General features: G+C 38.6%; 1 protein-coding gene across 4 annotated transcripts in view; it reads right to left on the reverse strand.

Moving 5' to 3' along the window:
- Positions 1 to 674: 674 nt before the first annotated feature.
- immp2l (inner mitochondrial membrane peptidase subunit 2) overlaps positions 675 to 20,921 on the reverse strand; it is a 120,048-nt gene continuing 99,801 nt past the window's right edge. For 2 of the 4 annotated variants that reach the window (XM_067380382.1, XM_067380383.1), the window contains exons 4-6: positions 15,367 to 15,432; positions 13,008 to 13,110; positions 675 to 1,080 (exon numbers count right to left, since the gene is read on the reverse strand). In XM_067380382.1, coding sequence (XP_067236483.1) covers positions 937 to 1,080; positions 13,008 to 13,110; positions 15,367 to 15,432 — 313 coding nt within the window. In that variant the 3' untranslated portion in view covers positions 675 to 936. The remainder of the gene's footprint in view (positions 1,081 to 13,007; positions 13,111 to 15,366; positions 15,433 to 20,921) is intronic. The other 2 variants (XM_067380384.1, XM_067380385.1) reach the window with 2 other exon arrangements.

Below are 20,921 nucleotides of genomic sequence, written 5' to 3' on the forward strand. Positions count from 1 at the left end.
TGTGTGGTAACCGTTTTATAAAAGCAATAAGGTACTCGAGGCTAGTGCTGTATCGTGAATAAGTCACGGCTGAAGGAGTTGCAGGCACTCCGCTTCGATTTTCTTAATATTTTGTTTTTTTTTTTCACCCTCAGATTCCAGATTTTCAACTAGTTGTATCTCAAAAATTCATATTTTATTAAGTATTATAACTTGTTTAAAATCCAAATAAATTATTCATATTTTATTAAGTATTATAACTTGTTTATAATACTTAATAAAATATGAATATTTTTTAGATTCAGGTCTGATGTCATTAAGATTTGTTTTGAAAGAAATTAATACTTTTATTCAACAAAAATGCATTAAACTGATCAAAAGTGACTAAAAATATGAAGCAGTACAACTGTTTTCAACATAGATAATAATGATAAATGTTTCTTGAGCACCAAATCAGCATATTAGAATAATTTCTAAAGGATCATGTGACAGTAAAGACTAGAGTAATAATCTTTTTATTTTTGATGAATTAATTTAAAAATGAAAATGTTAAACTTGCAGATAGTAATGCTGTTCTACATATATATATATATATATATATATATATATATATATATATATATATATATATATATATATATATATATATATATATATATACACCTTTAGAAATAAAGCATTTGGCAAATGATTGTATGAGAATGTGTTTTATTACTAAAAACTATGCATATAACAGATTTTGCCTTTTATCTGTGTGTCATTTGATCATCAGCCTGGCACAGACCTGACAAAAGGGTCAAGAATATGTACAACTGACACTAAACTGGGGTTAAATACTGGACAGTCTTTCTTGGGCTCTGATTTGACCCACATGGTTTCATCAAGAACTTTTCTACAGACCACAGCACATGACTTTACATTTACTGTAAATGAGGGTTGACATGGTTGTCCTTCATTTCAGTCATCATTACTGTCCTCTGTTGCTCCATCCCAGTTTAACAGTGGTCTTCTTTCTGAGGGGACAGACGGCTCGATCCGCTGCCACCGACTGGGCGGCCAGATGATGTGAGATGCCCGACCGTGGACAAGACCGAGAGACACCTGTGGAGATAAGAATCATCGAGCTAAACTACCACAAAAAGCTCTAAAAAATCAAACAAAATGGACAATTTCTAAAGGAGAATGTAGCTTTTGATAGTCTGTCGTTTAACAAAGATCAACTGGAACAAGAATTAGATGCTTTTCTCATCTAGTGAATACAAAGCAATATATTTCTAGCTAGAAGAGAACGGGAACCTCATTGCTTTTTATAGCCAGAAGAACATGGGAGACATTCCAACAAGCTCCCAAAAACTTTGATTTGGAGGGTATTGTAAATACCTGCAGGGTTTGGAGGGACTTGAAGGGGTGATAATGTACTCACCTGCAGGGGATGATACAGACCTCTCAAATCTTCAACAGCATGACAAGACCACAATATAAGGTTAAAATACTGCAGAGAAGCACTGAGAAAAATCTTACTGGAAATCCTACCAGTCCAGTGTTTTTTTTTAGTATAACTTATTTACAATTATAGTTTTTATTAATATTCGGTTATAATCATCATAGCTACACCAGCTGGCAACAGGAAGTGACATGTTTAACACCCTTTTATGGACTCCTAGCAACATATTAAAGTGTCAGCAAGTGTTAAATAGGCTAGAAACATGCTAGCAACTAGGGCTGACCGATATATCGCATGCGATTGTCACGCGCATTTCGTCAGTAAAGCCGGTTCCCCGATTGCCGCTAAATCGCCATCACCTGCTTTCAAATGGAGCACCATCTAATAGACAGAGCCGTAGTTCACTGACAAGCTACGCAATATCGCGTTCATTATCGAAGGCGATTCATCTGCGATATGAACGCAATATTGCGTAGCTTGTCAGTGATCTACGGCTCCGTCTATTAAATGCCGCTCCATTTGAAAGCAGGTGATGGCGATTTAGCGGCAATCGGGGAACCGGCTTTACTGACGAAATGCGCGTGACAATCGCATGCAATATATCGGTCAGCCCTACTAGCAACACTTAGCTAAGTGCTTAAGCATGCTATTGATGCAATGAAACAGGAAGTTGCTGTAACTTGTAAAAGGCATGCAATGTCCAATCTGCCCCAAACTTAATGTTTGATAAGAGTCCTGGCCTGTAGACATCTACACACCAAAATTTAGTTACAGTCATAGCGCCACCAGCTGGTTATTTTAGCTTTAGTTTAGAACACAAATGTGCAAATCTTACTACGACGCCCTTACATGAAAAAGATAACTAACAGAAACTGACGAATCATAATACACTTTTCATTTTGACAAGCGTATGGCATGCACCTATAGGAAGAGGGAAAGCTGCTTGTAATTGACCATTGCATTTAATCATTCGTTCTCTGGATTATTCATCCGTTAAGACTGTGCCAATTTCAACTACATCATCAACTTCAGTTTCATCGGCAGCTACGTTTGCACTTCTTAATGCCAGATCTCTCTCAAACAAAACTTTTATTTTGAATGACTTCTTCAGCTCCAGGAACTTAGGCTTTTTATCCCTGACAGAGACCTGGCTAAATGCTGGGGATGCTGCTCCATTAGGAGAACTGACTCCAGCAGACTGTATGTTTTATAACACTCCAAGATCGGTTGGCCGTGGAGGTGGTCAAGCTACCGTGTTTAGAAAGCATCATCACTGTAAACTTCTGCCTGTTGATGTCTTTACTTCTTTTGAAGTGCAGCTAATGAAGATTGATCAATCCTGTCCCACACTCTGTGCACTAATCTATAGACCACCTAAATATAATAAGGATTTTATTGCTGAATCTCAGAGTTCTTATTGGTAACGCGTTGTGACAGACTGTTAATTCTGGGAGATTTTAATATCCACATTTGCTGTAAAACTCAACCTTTAGTCAAGGAATTTCTGTGCATGGTGGATGCCTTTATCTTGACACAGTTAGTTGCATGTCCTACTCACATAAAAGGTCATACACTTGATTTGGTATTAACCTCCGGCTTTCATGTGACCAATCTTTAAGTGATAGAATCTGCAATCTGATCATAGTTTTGTTTTATTTGAATCTCTACAGCAACACCTCTTTCCTCCCCCTCCAGAGAGCCGCCACTTAACTCGCGTTATAAATTCTTCTACAGTTATGAGTTTTGAAGAGATTTACACCTCCAATTATCTCTCTCAAATAGAAGATGTGTTAAATAGTACAGGGGACACTGTACAACTGACGGAAATATTTAACACCACCTGCACTGACATTCTGGACCAGGTAGCTCCTCTAAAATCGCTGAGATCTAGAAATAAGAATGATACCCATCCCTGGCTTAATGATCACACCCGCTCCATCAGGCGGCAATGCAGGATAGCAGAGCGCAAGTGGAAGAATTACAAACTTAGGGTCTCATATGAAATGCTCTTTCTCTGAAATAACTGCTAAAAATGGCCATAGGCCTAAAGTGATTTTTAAAACTATTGATTCAGTCTTGAACCCTACTACAGCAGGCTACCCTACTGCTACACCTGAGATTTGCGGAAAATTCCTTGACTTTTTTGTGGACAAAATCCAGGACATCAGAGCGATCAGTTGCCATCAGTTGTTTCACACTCTGAACCTCCGACGCCCTCCAGTGCTTTCTGGCACTTTGACCCTGTCTCACTCAACCAGTTGTCAGATATAGTTTCTTCCCTGAAACCGACTTCTTTACCAATGGATGTGATGCTGTCACGTTTTCTTAAAGACATTTTTAATTCTGTAGCTCCCATCATACTCCATAATAAACTGTTCTTTGACTAGCAGAGTGGTTCCCACAAGCTTTAAACATGCTGTGGTCCAGCCTCTCTTGAAAAAACCAAACCTGGACCCTGACATTTTAAATAATTAAAGGCCGATCTCGAAGTTCTCCAAAATTCTAGAAAAGGTAATCTACTCGCATCTTTCAGCTTATCTCGCTGATTGTAACATGCTCGATAAATTTCAATCAGGTTTCAGGTAGGGATGTGCACAAATAGTTGAATATTCGTTCTGTAATTAATATTCGAAAAATAAAAATACTATTCGAATTTTACTATGTTGCTTTGCTGGCCGTAAATGCAGTGAATCCATGATAAATCCTAAGCACTAAAACTCGCAGTTATAACTAAATGAACCGGGTGGCGCTGTGGAGCGTGTTTAACAAGTTTATTTTATTTGATCGTCACATATGTCGTCTGCCTCGCAAAGTTTGGAATTAGATGAAAATTATCTTACAAAATGGAATTACTTTTGATCAAATTAATTAATGAAACCGAGTTATCATAATATCAACACCATAATGAGAAAGCACGAAATCTAAATACCCGTCGAGTGAGGAAAGACAGCTGTCCATCACTGCATTCACAACAGGTAAGTGCAGCTGTAAGTTATCCCCGAGTGAGCCAAGATGATCACTTATCTGATCGCAAAATGATTTTGAGACGTATGCTTCCTTTAAGTTTCGTCGAGGGAGATATATTTACAAACAGAAAACAAAGTGCTACTGTTAGAAACTTAGTTTAGCACACAGTTATGTAGGCTATTATTATCTCTGCAAGGTCTGTCAGCACGGCTAGTTTTCTCACCCGAGCATGTGGATATTATTGTTTTTCTCAACATGAACATGTGAAACAATATAAACACGATAACCATATACTGACTCGAGTGTATTATGTTACGTTTTGTACAATAACTGGCGCTGTCTGCTTTATTAGTATTTTTCCCGCTCGCCCTGCTTGAGATTAAATGCTTTTGTTCTTAATATTTTCTGTTTACACATATTGTTTAATGCTTTGAACTAAAAGAAAAACTTAAGACATAATGTAAGCTTGTTGTGTATATTGTCTAATCGTAAGCTTGTTCAGAAATGGTTACAAAATATTGATGAAGAGAGGGTATGCACGTGACGTCGACGTCGACCGTTAGGACTGCGGTCACGCGCGCTGAGTGGCAAAAGACTGAGCAGCAGCATTGGCTTTCAGCGTGAATGTCGCGAAAAACACACAAAACACATTCAAAACGGGAAAGAGCTTTGTGATTGACTGTACAAATAGATTTGACACAAACCCTGAGGTATATATTTAAAAACTAGAGAAAGCAACAGAAAAAGAAGCAAATGTATCACTACAGTTCACAGAAACAGCTGGACTCCAGCAGAGAAACATGGATTTGCAGTTATCATTTTGTGTCAAATTGTTGGATTTTGAGGTAAAATCATACCTTATATATTGTATTGTTATATATTATGTTGACGACTCATCAATTAAACATTTTCCATCTTATATTATGCATAATTGGGTGTTTTTAAATAAACAACACTGTCAAAAACTATACTATAAAAGTTTTAGGGCTGGACAATATGACGATATAACATTGGTATAAGTGATTAAGCAGATTTAAACCTACCGATATTGTAGTTATATAAAATATTCACAGCCAGATTTGCTTTATTTATTTCCCCGGCGTCAAATCAGGCACATATAAATGTCAGGAAACACGACTCCTGGCTGCATGTCAATATCCATGGATTAGGTTTATTTGACAAGTTGTAAGAAACACTTTCGAGTCCAACCTTTAGGGTAATTCGTTAGTTTTACTCGCGTTTTCGCCGTTTCTCCTATTAATCCAGTTATGCAGCTGGTTCTTTTGCCACTCAGTCTAGCTGAGGGAGGGCATTTTCGGCGGGAAAAGTGACGTCGATGCATACCCTCTATATAAAACAATAACTTCTTTCTCGTTTAACCTCATTTAAATAAACGAATATTCGAATATTCGTTTTTTCCAAGCCCAAATATTCAATACAATATTTTGGAAAAATGCCCATCCCTAGTTTCAGGGCATTTCACAAAACTGAGACAGCTTTGCTAAAAGTGACAAAAGACATCTTATGTTCCCTGGAATCTGCGGACGGGGTCATCTTAATTCTTTTAGATTTTATTACATCGTCTGGAGAGAGTGGTTGGCATTCAGGGAGTTGCATTAAGTTGGTTCTCCTCATATCTCAAAGGTCGCACTTTTTCAGTTAACATTGGCAAACATAACTAACATAACTTCTACACTGATCACATGTGGCATTCCGCAAGGCTCCATTCTGAGTCCTCTGCTCTTCTCTTTATACATGCTTCCTCTTGGTTCTATCTTTCAGAAATATGAGGTTTCCTATCACTGTTATGCTGACGATACACAATTTTATCTTCCTGTCAAGTCCACAAATGGAAATTCCATTTTAAATTTTATCTCCTGTCTAGAGGAAGTCAAAATGTGGCTATCTGAAAACTTCCTAAAGTTAAATGGGGATAAAACTGAGGCCATTGCTTTTGATTCACCTTTGTGTGTTGCAAATATGGAAAACCAGTTAAGTTCCCTGTCTTTAACATTGCAAAACAGAGTTAAGAACCTTGGCGTTATCTTTGATTCTGATTTATTATTCGAGAAGCAGATAAATTCTGTTGTCAAAGGAAGCTTTTTTCATCTCCGGTCAATCGCCAAATTAAACAGTTTCTTGCAAAGAAAGACCTTGAAGTAGTGATTCATGCACTTGTTACATCCCGGCTTGACTACTGTAATTCTCTATACATAGGTCTACCTCAATCCTCCATACACCGTTTGCAGTTGGTTCAGAATGAGACAGCTAGACTGACGAGAACTAGGAAGAGAGAACACATCATTCCTGTTCTCTCCACCTTACACTGGTTACCAGTCAGATACAGAGTTGACTTCAAGGTTCTGCTATATGTGTATAATGCTTTACATGGGTTAGCACCACAGTACATTTCCGATCTTCTTCATCCATACTCTGCTCTAAGATCTCTCCGCTCATGCAATAAATTCCTCTTCACGGTTCCCCGGTCCCGCTTAAAGACCAAGGGTGACTTTTGCAGTTGCGGCTCCTAAGTTGTGGAATGCGCTTCCAGTTGACGTGAGGTCTTCACCCACTTTGGACACTTTTAAATCTAGCCTAAAGACTCATTTATTTTCTTTAGCTTATGATGTCGCCTGAATTATATAAGGCATTTCGAGTGGTTTATGGTCTACCCTGCATGCTTATATGTTATCTTATGTATTAGTTTTATGATCTTTTATATCTTGTGTAATATTGAACAGCACTTTGGTACAACACACGTTGTTTTTAAATGTGCTTTATAAATAAACGTGAACTTGAACTTGAACATTCTTTTAACTAAATATAGTGTGATACAACATTTCTTCTTCTTATTATTATTGTTTAATAATTTTTTTTCTTGCAAAATGATTAACTTCTGATCACAATTCAAAGCAGGTAGGCCCATTTCACCACTTGTCTATATATTTAAGTTTACTGTAAAGCAAATGATCTGTTCGAAATATACTTTATTTTATACAAAATGTATGTTTTTCAAAATAATTTAGACTCTAAAATTGCTATAAAATCAAAACTATATGTATAACCAAACTGTGTTCCAAATTTGAAGTTGATATCACAAAAATTATGGTTCCTATGAGATTTTGTTTAGGCGCTATACCAAAAATATCCACCGGGTAACACCCTTTTTTTTTTTTTTTTAATTTGAACTCTTAAATTGCTACAAAATTAAAGCTATATATCTAACCAAACTGTGTTCCAAATTCGAAGTTGATATCATACATAATTATGATTCCTATGATTTTGTTTAGGCGCTATACCAAAAATAGCCACTTTTTTTAGTTTTCCTGTCATTTTCTTTATACTGTGGAACAAAAAATGAATGTAAAAAATTTAAAAAATACTTAAAGTAGGCCTACTTGTATTTTAAAGAACTGTTTTTGTGTCCTTACAATGAAAGTCAATGGGGTACAAGACTGTAGAAAAAGGAGAAAGTCCTACAGTCTTATAAGGGTGAGTAAATTATGACAAAACGTTTATTTTGGCTGAACTATACCTTTAAGTCCACAAATTGGATGTCTGAGTCGAATCCGTGTGACATTTTGCAGTGTTTTGTGGGCAAAATAAACAGTCTCAGACAGTCAGGATTTTGTGACCTGACTTTCAATCAGTGCTTTGTGAAACGTTGGAGTTCAATATTTCAGAATAAAAATATCCCAACATTAGAAGCCTACACAGCATTAAAGATCAATCTAAATTCTCTGAAAGATTTAAATGTTGCCTTGAAAAGTGCATTAAGTGAAAAAAAAAAAATCACACACACACACACACACACACACACACACACACACACACACACACACACACACACACACACACACACACACACACACACACACACACACACATAAACACACATCTTGCTGCATAATACATCAAGTCAAGGTAACGGCGCAGTCTGTACTGACACAAGTGAAAGCAATTGCCTGAAACATCCAACAAGAATATTTGCTTAGTGATATATGACTTGATGGTTTTTCTCCAAATACATCTCACACCCCTCCCTGACATGTTCAGGCCTGGTCTTTGGGTAGAACCAAAAGCATTTTGGGTAATGGATGTGAAACAATAATAAAAGGGACCTAGGAAGTATGTGGCTCAGTGAGAAACATATCCGTTTGCTTTCTGACAAGAAGCATCATTAAAAATCCGCCCGAGGACAAACACTTGAAAACCTCAGCGAGTACAAAACCATTGAATCTGAAGGTATGCAACAGTCATGCTGAGTCAGTGACTTAGAGAGGACCATTTGTTTTTCTTTCTCAGTCCAACCCAACATTTAAAACATTTCAAGGACGAATCTGGGCAACAGATCTTGATGCATTGTGAATGACTGTTGTGAGTTATGCATGTCACAGTCTGAGTTGAGATGGGAGAAGGAATCACTCCTCTGTTTAATAATGTATCTGAGGAGCCGTGCAGCAAAGAAGCATCTTCAAAGAACCAATAATACCTCAATCTATATACATTACAGACAGGGGTATTCGAGCACATCAAGGCTGTTAACAGAAGTCCCCAGAAAGTGGCAATCTTTGTCTTTTTTTTGTTGAATTTTTTATAACCACATCTATTTGTGGCTAAATCTGCCTACGGTGGTTATGGCTTCCAGAAAAGATCCTTTGAAACTGCAGCCTGAAGGACAGTTTTCATCGGTCAACAATGGAATCAGACATATATATAACATCTGAGGAGGTACATGAAAAAATGACTATCTGAATGCTTGTTTTGCATGTTTTGTTTAACTTTTATATATGTTATTTACAGTACCATTCAAAAGTTTGTGGTCAGTAAGATTCTGAAAAAAGTTCATGACTGCATTTATTTGATCAAAAATACAGTAAAGCCATAATACCGTTAAATATTTTTATTAAAAACTGTTTTTCAGTATCATTACTCCATTCTTCAGTGTCACGTGATCTTTCAGAAATTATTCTATTCTTAGGCTACTTATGCTACAGAAAATTTTTCAAAATCTTTTGCGTTCCCTCGCAAAGATTGCGTTCCCTTGCAAAGATGTTTCGCATTCCCTCGCAAAGATTGCGTTCCTTCGCAAAGATGTTTCGCATTCCCTCGCAAAGATTGCGTTCCCTCGCAAAGATGTTTCGCATTCCCTCACAAAGATTGCGTTCCCTCGCAAAGATGTTTCGCATTCCCTCGCAAAGATGTTTCGCATTCCCTCGCAAAGATGTTTCGCATTCCCTCGCAAAGATTGCGTTCCTTCGCAAAGATTGCATTCCCTCGCAAAGATTGCATTCCCTCGCAAAGATTGCGCTCCCTCGCAAAGATGTTTTGCGTTCCCTCGCAAAGATGTTTAGCGTTCCCTCGCAAAGATGTTTTGCGTTCCCTCGCAAAGATGTTTTGCTTTCCCTCGCAAAGATGTTTAGCGTTCCCTCGCAAAGATGTTTCGCGTTCCCTCGCAAAGATGTTTCGCGTTCCCTCGCAAAGATGTTTCGCGTTCCCTCGCAAAGATGTTTCGCGTTCCCTCGCAAAGATGTTTCGCGTTCCCTCGCAAAGATTGCGTTCCCTCGCAAAGATGTTTCGTATTCCCTCGCAAAGATGTTTAGCGTTCCCTCGCAAAGACGTATTGCATTCCCTCGCAAAGATGTTTCACATTCCCTTGCAAAGATGTTTCGCGTTCCCTCGCAAAGATGTTTTGCGTTCCCTCGCAAAGATGTTTCGCGTTCCCTCGCAAAGATGTTTTGCGTTCCCTCGCAAAGATGTTTCGCGTTCCCTCACAAAGATTGCGTTCCCTCGCAAAGATGTTTCGCATTCCCTCGCAAAGATGTTTAGCGTTCCCTCGCAAAGATGTTTCGCGCTCCCTCGCAAAGATTGCGTTCCCTCGCAAAGATGTTTCGTATTCCCTCGCAAAGATGTTTTGCATTCCCTCGCAAAGATGTTTCGCGTTCCCTCGCAAAGATGTTTCGCGTTCCCTCGCAAAGATGTTTCGCGTTCCCTCGCAAAGATGTTTCGCGTTCCCTCGCAAAGATTGCGTTCCCTCGCAAAGATGTTTCGTATTCCCTCGCAAAGATGTTTAGCGTTCCCTCGCAAAGACGTATTGCATTCCCTCGCAAAGATGTTTCACATTCCCTTGCAAAGATGTTTCGCGTTCCCTCGCAAAGATGTTTTGCGTTCCCTCGCAAAGATGTTTCGCGTTCCCTCGCAAAGATGTTTTGCGTTCCCTCGCAAAGATGTTTCGCGTTCCCTCACAAAGATTGCGTTCCCTCGCAAAGATGTTTCGCATTCCCTCGCAAAGATGTTTAGCGTTCCCTCGCAAAGATGTTTCGCGCTCCCTCGCAAAGATTGCGTTCCCTCGCAAAGATGTTTCGTATTCCCTCGCAAAGATGTTTTGCATTCCCTCGCAAAGATGTTTCGCGTTCCCTCGCAAAGATGTTTCGCGTTCCCTCGCAAAGATGTTTCGCATTCCCTCGCAAAGATGTTTCGCGCTCCCTCGCAAAGATTGCGTTCCCTCGCAAAGATGTTTCGTATTCCCTCGCAAAGATGTTTTGCATTCCCTCGCAAAGATGTTTCGCGTTCCCTCGCAAAGATGTTTCGCGTTCCCTCGCAAAGATGTTTCGCGCTCCCTCGCAAAGATGTTTCGCGCTCCCTCGCAAAGATTGCGTTCCCTCGCAAAGATGTTTCGTATTCCCTCGCAAAGATGTTTTGCATTCCCTCGCAAAGATGTTTCGCGTTCCCTCGCAAAGATGTTTCGCGTTCCCTCGCAAAGATGTTTCGCATTCCCTCGCAAAGATGTTTCGTATTCCCTCGCAAAGATGTTTCGTATTCCCTCGCAAAGATGTTTAGCGTTCCCTCGCAAAAATTGCGTTCCCTCGCAAAGATGTTTCGTATTCCCTCGCAAAGATTGCGTTCCCTCGCAAAGATGTTTCATATTCCCTCGCAAAGATTGCGTTCCCTCGCAAAGATTGCGTTCCCTCGCAAAGATTGCATTCCCTCGCAAAGATTGCATTCCCTCGCAAAGATGTTTCGTATTCCCTCGCAAAGATTGCATTCCCTCGCAAAGATTGCGCTCCCTCGCAAAGATGTTTCGCGTTCCCTCGCAAAGATGTTTCGCGTTCCCTCGCAAAAATGTTTCGCGTTCCCTCGCAAAGATGTTTTGCGTTCCCACGCAAAGATGTTTGCGTTCCCTCGCAAAGTTATAATCGTTCCCTTGCTGTGAGCTCGGACAGACACTTCCTCTTTAATGTCCCGCTGGCTGGCAGTAGTGTTTCAGTTAGTAACATACGTTAATAATGCACACAAATAATGCGCGGCTCATAGAGTTTGAACTTGTTGGACTCAAAATGAAGAAATGCAGTCAGTGCTTATGTCAAGCAGTTCAGTTGGCAATATATTCACAGATTCGAGCTTCCCGGATTAATAACTTGTGAGCTAAACGTTGTTAAAACACAAATTCAGCTACTTCCAATCATAGTAACCTAGACAACAAGCTACAACAACCCAATTTTCCTCAAATGAGCTTTATAATAAATTGGTCTGTAAGAGCAGGCGGCGGAGATACATGTCTGAAGGGACCGTCTGAAAAGTGCAAAACCCGAAACACTTTTGCTCTATTACGAAAACTCTGTACATTTATTATTATTATTTTTGATGTTTAAAACAGTTGTGCTGCTTAATGTTTTTGTGGAAGATGTGATACATTTTTTTCAGGATTCTCTGATTAATAAGAAGTTCAAAAAAACAAGATTTATTGCAACATTTTAAACTTTATTGTCACTTTTGATCAAATGAATGCATCCTTGCATAATAAAAGTATTAAAGGCCCACAAAAGAGCCTTGAAAACTAAGCGTGTCTCCGTGTGGATGGGCTCCTAATCTCTAACCACAATCCCTCCATATTGCTTTAAAATATAGCATTCTGTGCAGAATTCAAATGGGTCTGATATGTTTTGTGGTCTGCTTTAATCGTTCCCTATCCCCTATATAGTGCACTATGTGCCATTCACCATGTAGAAAATAGTATTTTTGTGAGAAAGTGATCAATTTTAGCCGCAGCTTCAGCATCTATTTATAATATAGGGGGCGGTACGCTTTAGATTCTAGAGAGCATTTGATTGGACAGAAAATCTGATGAGAAGCTGAAGCGCAGGATTATGACATTAAAATCGTTGATCCATATTGGTGGATGTGAGAGACTTAAGTCTTGAAAGTTTTTAATCTTCTAAATGCAAATTTTGACATTGTTTTGGAGCACACTAGCTTATAGATAACATTAAGGCTAACATATTCATACCAAAAGTCAAAAAAACGTAAAGGGATAGTTCACCCAAAAATTAAAATACTATCATAATTTACTCCCCCTCAAACCTGTATGAATTTCTTTGTTCTGCTGAACACATATTTGGAAGAATGTCAGTAACCAAACAGATCTCGCCCCCCATTGGCTACTATACTAGGAAAAGTAAATACTTATGGTAGTCAATGGGGGGGACTGTTTGGTTACTGACATTCTTCCAAATATCTTTTTTATACAGTATATATACCCACTACAGTATATAACTTGTTTCTCTCCTTCAATGTTGACTGAGATTTTGTTCTTAGCAAGCACCAATTAATTGATTACCGGTCCAAATGTGTTGCTGTCAAAACTGTGGCCGTGATGGTCTCCCTCGATCCACAGATGCCCATCTGGAACTCTTACATAACGGTTTTTATATCCCAGCGTTCTGTTAAAGGAAAAATATGATGCGTTAACACACTAATGGATTCTGATTGCTCTTAATGCAGGAAAACGCCAGGCTATTTTTCATTTTTCGTTGTTTATGTTAGGGTTGACCAGCTTCATGTATCCACCAATCCTACATTTGGCTCTTGGCTCGCTCTCTAAAGCTAAGATCAATAATTAATGTTCTCACAGCTGCTGCAGTCTTTGTTTTATATTTAAGATGACTTTCTGACATAGCAATAGCTCATATCCATTGCAGGCAGTGCTGTGAGCACTTTAGAGCGAGAACGTGGAGGAGATTTTAGGATTTTTAATGGCAGTTTTTCTACCTCAGTCATCATAGAACTAATTTAACTTTGTCTTCATATGAATCATCTTGAAATCAAACTCTCGAAGTCATTAGGCCTGGGATTTCCTCAACCGAATCCCAAGATCACCTTGAGATGTAATGTTGTTGGCCATAAATAGTTTGATGAGACATTAATGTTTAATGATACTTACAGCTAAATGGCGCAGTTGTGCGATACAAGCATTTAAAGAGGACCAAGCCTCAGTTGGCATGTATAATAAGCTCAAACAGATCCTTCTAGCAGTTTGTCTGCTGGTACAAAGGCCTGTTAGTCTGTGTAAACAGTTTTCAGGCAGCATTTAAGTGGCAACAAAACAATATTCTGCCATTTAAACCCAAGAATCAATCATGATGCCATCTAGACCACATCAAACTTATACAGTACAGTGCATCCAGAAGGTATTCACAGCACTTCACTTTTTCCACATTTTGTTTTGTTACAGCCTTATTCCAAAAGGGATTAAAATCATTATTTTCTACAAACAATTCCCCATAATGACAATGTGAAAGAAGTTTGTTTGAAATCTTGAAAATTTATTCAAAATGAAAAATGAAAAAAAAAAAAAAAAAAAATCACATGTACTTAAGTATTCACAGCATTTGCTATGACACTCAAAATTGAGCTCAGGTGCATCCTGTTTCCACGGATCATCCTTGAGATGTTTCTACAACTTGATTGGAGTCCACCTGTGGGAAATTCAGTTGATTGGACATGATTTGGAAAGGCACACACCTATCTCTATAAGGTCCCACAGTTAACAGTGCATGTCAGAGCACAAACCAAGCCATGAAGTCCAAGGAATTGTCTGTAGACCTCCGAGACAGGATTGTATCGAGGCACAGATCTGGGGAAGGGTACAGAAAAATTTCTGCAGCATTGAAAGTCTCAATGAGCACAGTGGCCTCCGTCATCTGTAAATGGAAGAAGTTTGGAACCACCAGGACTCTTCCTAGAGTGGGCCGCTCAGCCAAACTGAGCGATCGGGGGAGAAGAGCCTTAGTCAGGGAGGTGACCAAGAACCCGATGGACACTCTGACAGAGTTCCAGCATTTCTCTGTGGAGAGAGCACAACCTACCAGAAGAACAACCGTCTCTGCAGCACTCCACCAATCAGGCCTGTATGGTAGACTGGCCAGACGGAAGCCACTCCTCAGTAAAAGGCACATGACAGCCCGCCTGGAGGACTCTCAGACCATGAGAAACAAAATTCTCTGGTGTGATGAAACAAAGATTGAACTCTTTGGGCTGAATAGCAAACGTCATGTCTGGAAGAAACCAGGAACACTCATCACCTGGCCAATACCTTCCTTACAGTGAAGCATGATGGTGGCAGTTTTTCAGAGGCAGGAACTGGGAGACAAGTCAGGATCGAGGGAAAGATGAATGCAGCAATGTACAGAGACATCCATCATGATAACCTGCTCCAGAGCGTTCTCAACCTCAGACTGGGGCAAAGGTTCATCTTCCAACAGGACAATGACCCTAAGCACACAGCCAAGATAACAAAGGAGTGGCTATGGGACACTCTGGGAATGTCCTTGAGTGGCCCAGCCAGAGCCTAGACTTGAACCTCATTGAACATCTCTGGAGAGATCTGAAAATGGCTGTGCACCGATGCTCCCCATCTAACCTGATGGAGCTTGAGAGGTCCTGCAAAGAAGAATGGGAGAAACTGCAAAAAAATAAGACTTGAGGCTTTTATTTTTAATAAATTTGCAGAGGTTTCAAAGAAACTTCTTTCACGTTGTCATTATGGGGTATTGTTTGTAGAATTTAGGAAAATAATGAATTTAATCCCTTTTGGAATAAGGCTGTAACAAAGTGTAAAAACTGAAACACTGTAAATACCTTCCGGATGCACTGTAGATTCATTTCTAACTCCACCAACAACCTTCGAACAAACTTACTTGATGAAGTCACCCTCGATTCCAATGACCCGTTTGATGATCTTCTGCTGAGGGTTCTTCGGGCTCCTACAGAAGGATTGAACAGATATGAGATGGTACGGCTGGCTACAGCATTTGCATACTGATGACAGAACTTCTCTTGGTTTATTTGAGGATGCTGCTGAGCTCAGTGGATTATGGGGCATTAGGGACAGTTTTCAGAGACCAGATGGGTCTTATCTGCTGGAGTAAGTCAAGAAAAGACTCTATGAAATATCAAAACTCTTTATTTTTGGGGGGCGCAATATTATTGGATCATATTTCATTTGATTCAGTTTGATAATCATTTGAGACATTGTCTAAAGTTTTAAATGTAGGTAAAGAAAAAATACTTTGTTCTTTCAAAATTCTTGAATTTTATGCATTTACTCTTCTATGAATTTTGGCTTTTTTTGTGTGTGTTACAGAAGCCCATTTCCAGCCTTCCCAAAACTTTACATCTCATAATTTATCTTTCATAATTGCAATTTTAAATCTCTCAATGTGACTTGATTTGTTATTTTCATCTTTAATTTTTGATCAAACAGGCTTCCATAGTTTCCAATAGTGAATTTCAATTTTTTTTTCCATAACATTTTCCAATTATGTGATTACTGAATACAGATTTCTCAAAACCAGTATTGCTAAAAAAAAAACTGAAATTATCACAAATATTTTCAACAAAAGTTGTTAATATTAGATGAAAAACTTAAATGAGAAATATTGCCTTGGCAACTTACTAAAATAAAATAAAGTTGTAGTACTAAAATTACTAAAACTTAAATAAAGCATAAAAATGAAGAAAATAACAATAAAAAATGTCAAGTTTTCAAAATTTACTAAAAATAAAATGAAAACTACATTTTAAAAATCTAATAAATACTACAATAATATATCGATAATATTAAAATAACACTTCAAAACTATATTATAACATAGATCTATCATATTATAGACATTATAGATAATCATAATACATTGCACAGTCCAATACAATTCCTTTTCCATGACCATTTAAAGTTATAATTTCAATCTGTCAATAACTCCCTAACTCCCAGGTTTTCTGCTCCCACACAGCTTCACTTATGTTGAGGTCAGTTTTGAAAGTTTTGTCCCATCAATTTTGACCTGAACCATCTGTCAAAAGTACTGACTTCGGTATAAGTCTGCACTGAAATTTTAAAAATGTGACAAGACCAGTATTTCCCCCTAGCATTTTGAGTGCTATTGACTGGATTCTTAAACACCTCTGATTGGCCGTTGTGTTCATGTGCTCAGCAGATATGTCTGTGATTGACTACAATGATCAACACTTTAAAAACGTTATAAATAGACATCACTGATGCTCTTCACCGAGCGCTAACACAGATACACACAGGAGTGTTTGAAAGCAGGCGTCTATCAACAGATCCGTCTATGAGTGGATATATTAGGGATCCAATGATAGACGCCTGCTTTTCAAAACAATTTGGTACCAAAATCGGTACTTTAGACAACCCTAGATCCATCATTACCCACAATGACCTTGACCGTAACCGAGCCACAACCTCGTCTTTAGGGAGACTGCAAACTTCTCATCTCATCCACTTCTGAAACCTTCTGCCACTGGTTGTCACTCCATGCTTTATGGAATTTCGTGTACGGTAATCTTTTCTGCTTGTTGCCTTTCTGCAAGAACGCTTTCTCAGCTGCAACACACCCTGTAAGACTTCTTATAAGATGACTTCTCACGGTTGAAGTGTGTACTTTGGTGCCAAACGTCTCTCAAACGCTGAGCAAGCACTTCAGTGAGAAATTGCCTACTTTCTTTGTGACAGTTTGAACACCATGTCTTGAAAATAGGCACCTATGAACCAAACCTGTTACAAGATATCAGTAAAACAGTTTGTGTTATCTTTTATTGAATAAAGTTTATTTGTGTTCACTCTAATGCTAGTTTTTAAAGTCACCATGAAATCAGAATGGACAACTCTTTTATGGAATATTCTTTATTATATATTATTATTATTATTTTTTATGTACATCATTATTGTTTTTAATTCATGTTCCCTTGTAATCTTAAAATAAGTTCCCTTTCCTCTTGCCGTGACATCTCTTCTCTTTTCTGATGATGTGTTTAATGGCGTGAAGGCGTGATCAACCTGCCACTCACATGAGATCAACCAATAGCAAACCACAACCATCTAATCAATTAACGATGGACAAAATCAAGTCCCACCCTAAATTCACCCTAAAAGAAGTTGTTTTACTTAGATATAGGGAAGAAATGACTATCACAACTTCTGTTTCATGCCAACTTTAATGCCATAACTTTTCTGTTTTAAAATGTATTTGTTTATTTAAATTAAAATTTATTTTCAGATTTAAAAAAAGAAAGAAAATTCAATGAATGCCAGCTTCCTGTCAGAACCTATGTGGAGTTGAAGCTGCAGACAGCTCTAGCGCAGCCTCCATCCGTCATACACACACACACACACACACACAAACACACACACCTCCTCTGCAACAGCCCTGACGCTCAGCCTGATTTGTGCTTTTCATTACTTCTGCAGGCCTGAATGTTGTTGCTGTTTATCTCAAGTGTTACATACGGAATGCTGGGAGAATATATTCTGATTTGTCAAGTAAGATTTTGCAGCAACTGCAAGAGCCCAGCTGAGTGTGTGTTAAGAGTGACTTATCTAAAGGCTTCCAAAAATTGATTATATCGTCACAAAAACGTTTGTCCAGACTGGAAAAATGTGCAAAAAATGAGAAAGCTCTCATTATGCAAAGCTTTCCAATAATAGTTTAAAAGTGCTTCAATAAATGTTTTAAACACATTCAGAATTATTCCAGTGGTTATTAAAGGGTTGGTTCACCCAAAAATTATCTATTTCTCACCCTCATGTTGTTCTACACCCGTAAGACCTTCGTTCATCTTCAGAACACAAATTAAGATATTTTTGATCAAATCCGATGGCAAAGTGTTTTGAAATTTCAATGGTTCACCACTTTGGCAGTTTGATTCACGCTCCGAACCACTGATTCGGAACAAAAGATTTGTGAAGCTTCATGAAGTGGTGTTTTGAAATCGCCCATCACTAGATATTGTTGAATCAAGTCATTATTTATTCTTTTTACAAAAAGTAAAGGCCCCAATATACTTCAAACTAAATCGAATTTCAGGAAAAGTTCGCTTCAGGTGCAAAACACCTTCGTACTACTATTGGTCTGTGATGATAACGTAATAGGAGGTGTGCGCTGAGGCTTCTGAAGTCTTCTCTGACTCATTTGATCTGTTGAGTTCGTTGAGGTAAGATCTCCGCAGGTGAAAACATGAACACACTGACTGGATAGCCGCTTTATAGTACAAAATGAAGTTGTGCTTCTGATGAAATGAGGTACTGACACTGTTTTTTTGATACTGTAAAACTGCTTGCTTTTAAGCAATAAACATCTATTCTATATGCTATATAAATAAACAATGTGACTGGAGTGCTAATTTGCAGAGCTCCTGCTAACATACCAATGTTATGATCAGCTTTTCGTATGCTTTCTATAAAAAAATGCTTGCTGTTTTCTCATTTTTGTTGTGTTTATTTTGTTACTGAGAAGAAAGTGCATGGCACATATTTACATATTTATCTAAACGCCGATCTCAGCAGTGTGGATGGGTCAGATGTTCAATTATAGTATATCGCAGCTCACGCATTTCGAACTTCGTTTTACCCCAAATGAAGAACGAAAAAGAACTTCGTTTGAAGTATATCGGGGCCTTACGGTTGAACCACTGTAGTCACATGAACTGTTTCAATAATGTCTTTAGTAGCTGTTAACTATCGCTGGCAATGTAGGCCTCACTGAGCCATCGGATTTTTATGAAAAATATCTTAAAGGTGCCCTCCAATTGAAAATTTAATTTACCTCGGCATAGTTGAATAACAAGAGTTCAGTACATGGAAATGACATACAGTGAATCTCAAACTCCACTGCTTCCTCCTTCTTATATAAATCTCATTTGTTTAAAAGACCTCCGAAGAACAGGCGAATCTCAACATAACACCGACTGTTACGTAACAGTCGGGATCATTAATATGTACGCCCCCAATATTTGCATATGCCAGCTCATGTTCAAGGCATTAGACAAGGGCAGCCAGTATTAACGTCTGGATCTCTGCACAGCTGAATCATCAGACTAGGTAAGCAAGCAAGAACAATAGCGAAAAATGGCAGATGGAGCGATAATAACTGACATGATCCACGATAACATGATATTTTTACTGATATTTGTAAATTGTCTTTCTAAATGTTTCGTTAGCATGTTGCTAATGTACTGTTAAATGTGGTTAAAGTTACCATCGTTTCTTACTGTATTCACGGAGACAAGAGCCGTCGCTATTTTCATTAGTAAACACTTGCAGTCTGTATAATGCATAAACACAACTTCATTCTTTATAAATCTCTCCAACAGTGTAGCATTAGCCGTTAGCCACAGATCAAAGCGTCAAACTCATTTAGAATCAAATGTAAACATCCAAATAAATACTATACTTACGCGATGAGACATGCTGCATGACGAACACTTTGTAAAGATCCATTTTGAGGGTTATATTAGCTGTTTGAACTTTGTTTATGCAATGATAGAGTCGAGAGCTCGGGAGGGGGCGGAGAGCGCGAGCAATTAAAGGGGCCGCAGCCTGAATCGGCGCATTTCTAATTATGCCTCAAAATAGGCAGTTAAAAAAATTAATTAAAAAACATCTATGGGGTATTTTGAGCTGAAACTTCACAGACACATTCAGGGGACACCTTAGACTTATATTACATCTTGTAAAAAAACGTTCGATGGCACCTTTAATTTGTGGTCTGAAGATAAATGAAGGTCTTACGGGTGTAGAACGACATGAGGGGGAGTAATAATAAATGACAGAATTTTCATTTTTGGGTGAACTAACCCTTTAAATGGTGGTTAAAAAGCAGGGAAACAATGCTAAATGCATACATATATATATATATATATATATATATATATATATATATATATATATATCATCAGTGTTGTCAGTGTTGATTTCATGGTGACTTTAATGCATCTCACTTAATGCAAAGCAAAACCACTTGAGAACCATTGATTTGGTCGACAGCATTTGAATATTCAAATAGCGCATCTATATCAGAGACGTAGCCTCACGGGCAGAGCGCAGCGACAAATAGAGATTAAGTTGACAAGGCAAAGATAGAGAGAAAGTGGGAGTATGAAAATATTATTAAAATGGAGCGACGTAGTAGGCCCGCCCCCTTACAGCTCATATATGTATGAGGGAGCCCTCACCTGACTGACAGCTCGGCTTGACCAATCAGCTTGCAACAAACGCGCAAACGACAGGCAGAAATTTGCCTGTCCCCGGGGAGACTGGGTGGAGGGTGCGCGCACGAGCATGTGTGTATCATTAGGAGCGCGGCACAGAGAGCTGGATGGATACGCGCTTCTCTGGTCCTTAGTCCGCGGTGTGCTCAGCATCTTTTCCAGCAGAGCCGTATGGAGAGAGACTCCA

Source organism: Chanodichthys erythropterus, chromosome 24, assembly GCF_024489055.1.
Source record: "Chanodichthys erythropterus isolate Z2021 chromosome 24, ASM2448905v1, whole genome shotgun sequence".
NCBI classification, from domain to species: Eukaryota; Metazoa; Chordata; class Actinopteri; order Cypriniformes; family Xenocyprididae; genus Chanodichthys; species Chanodichthys erythropterus.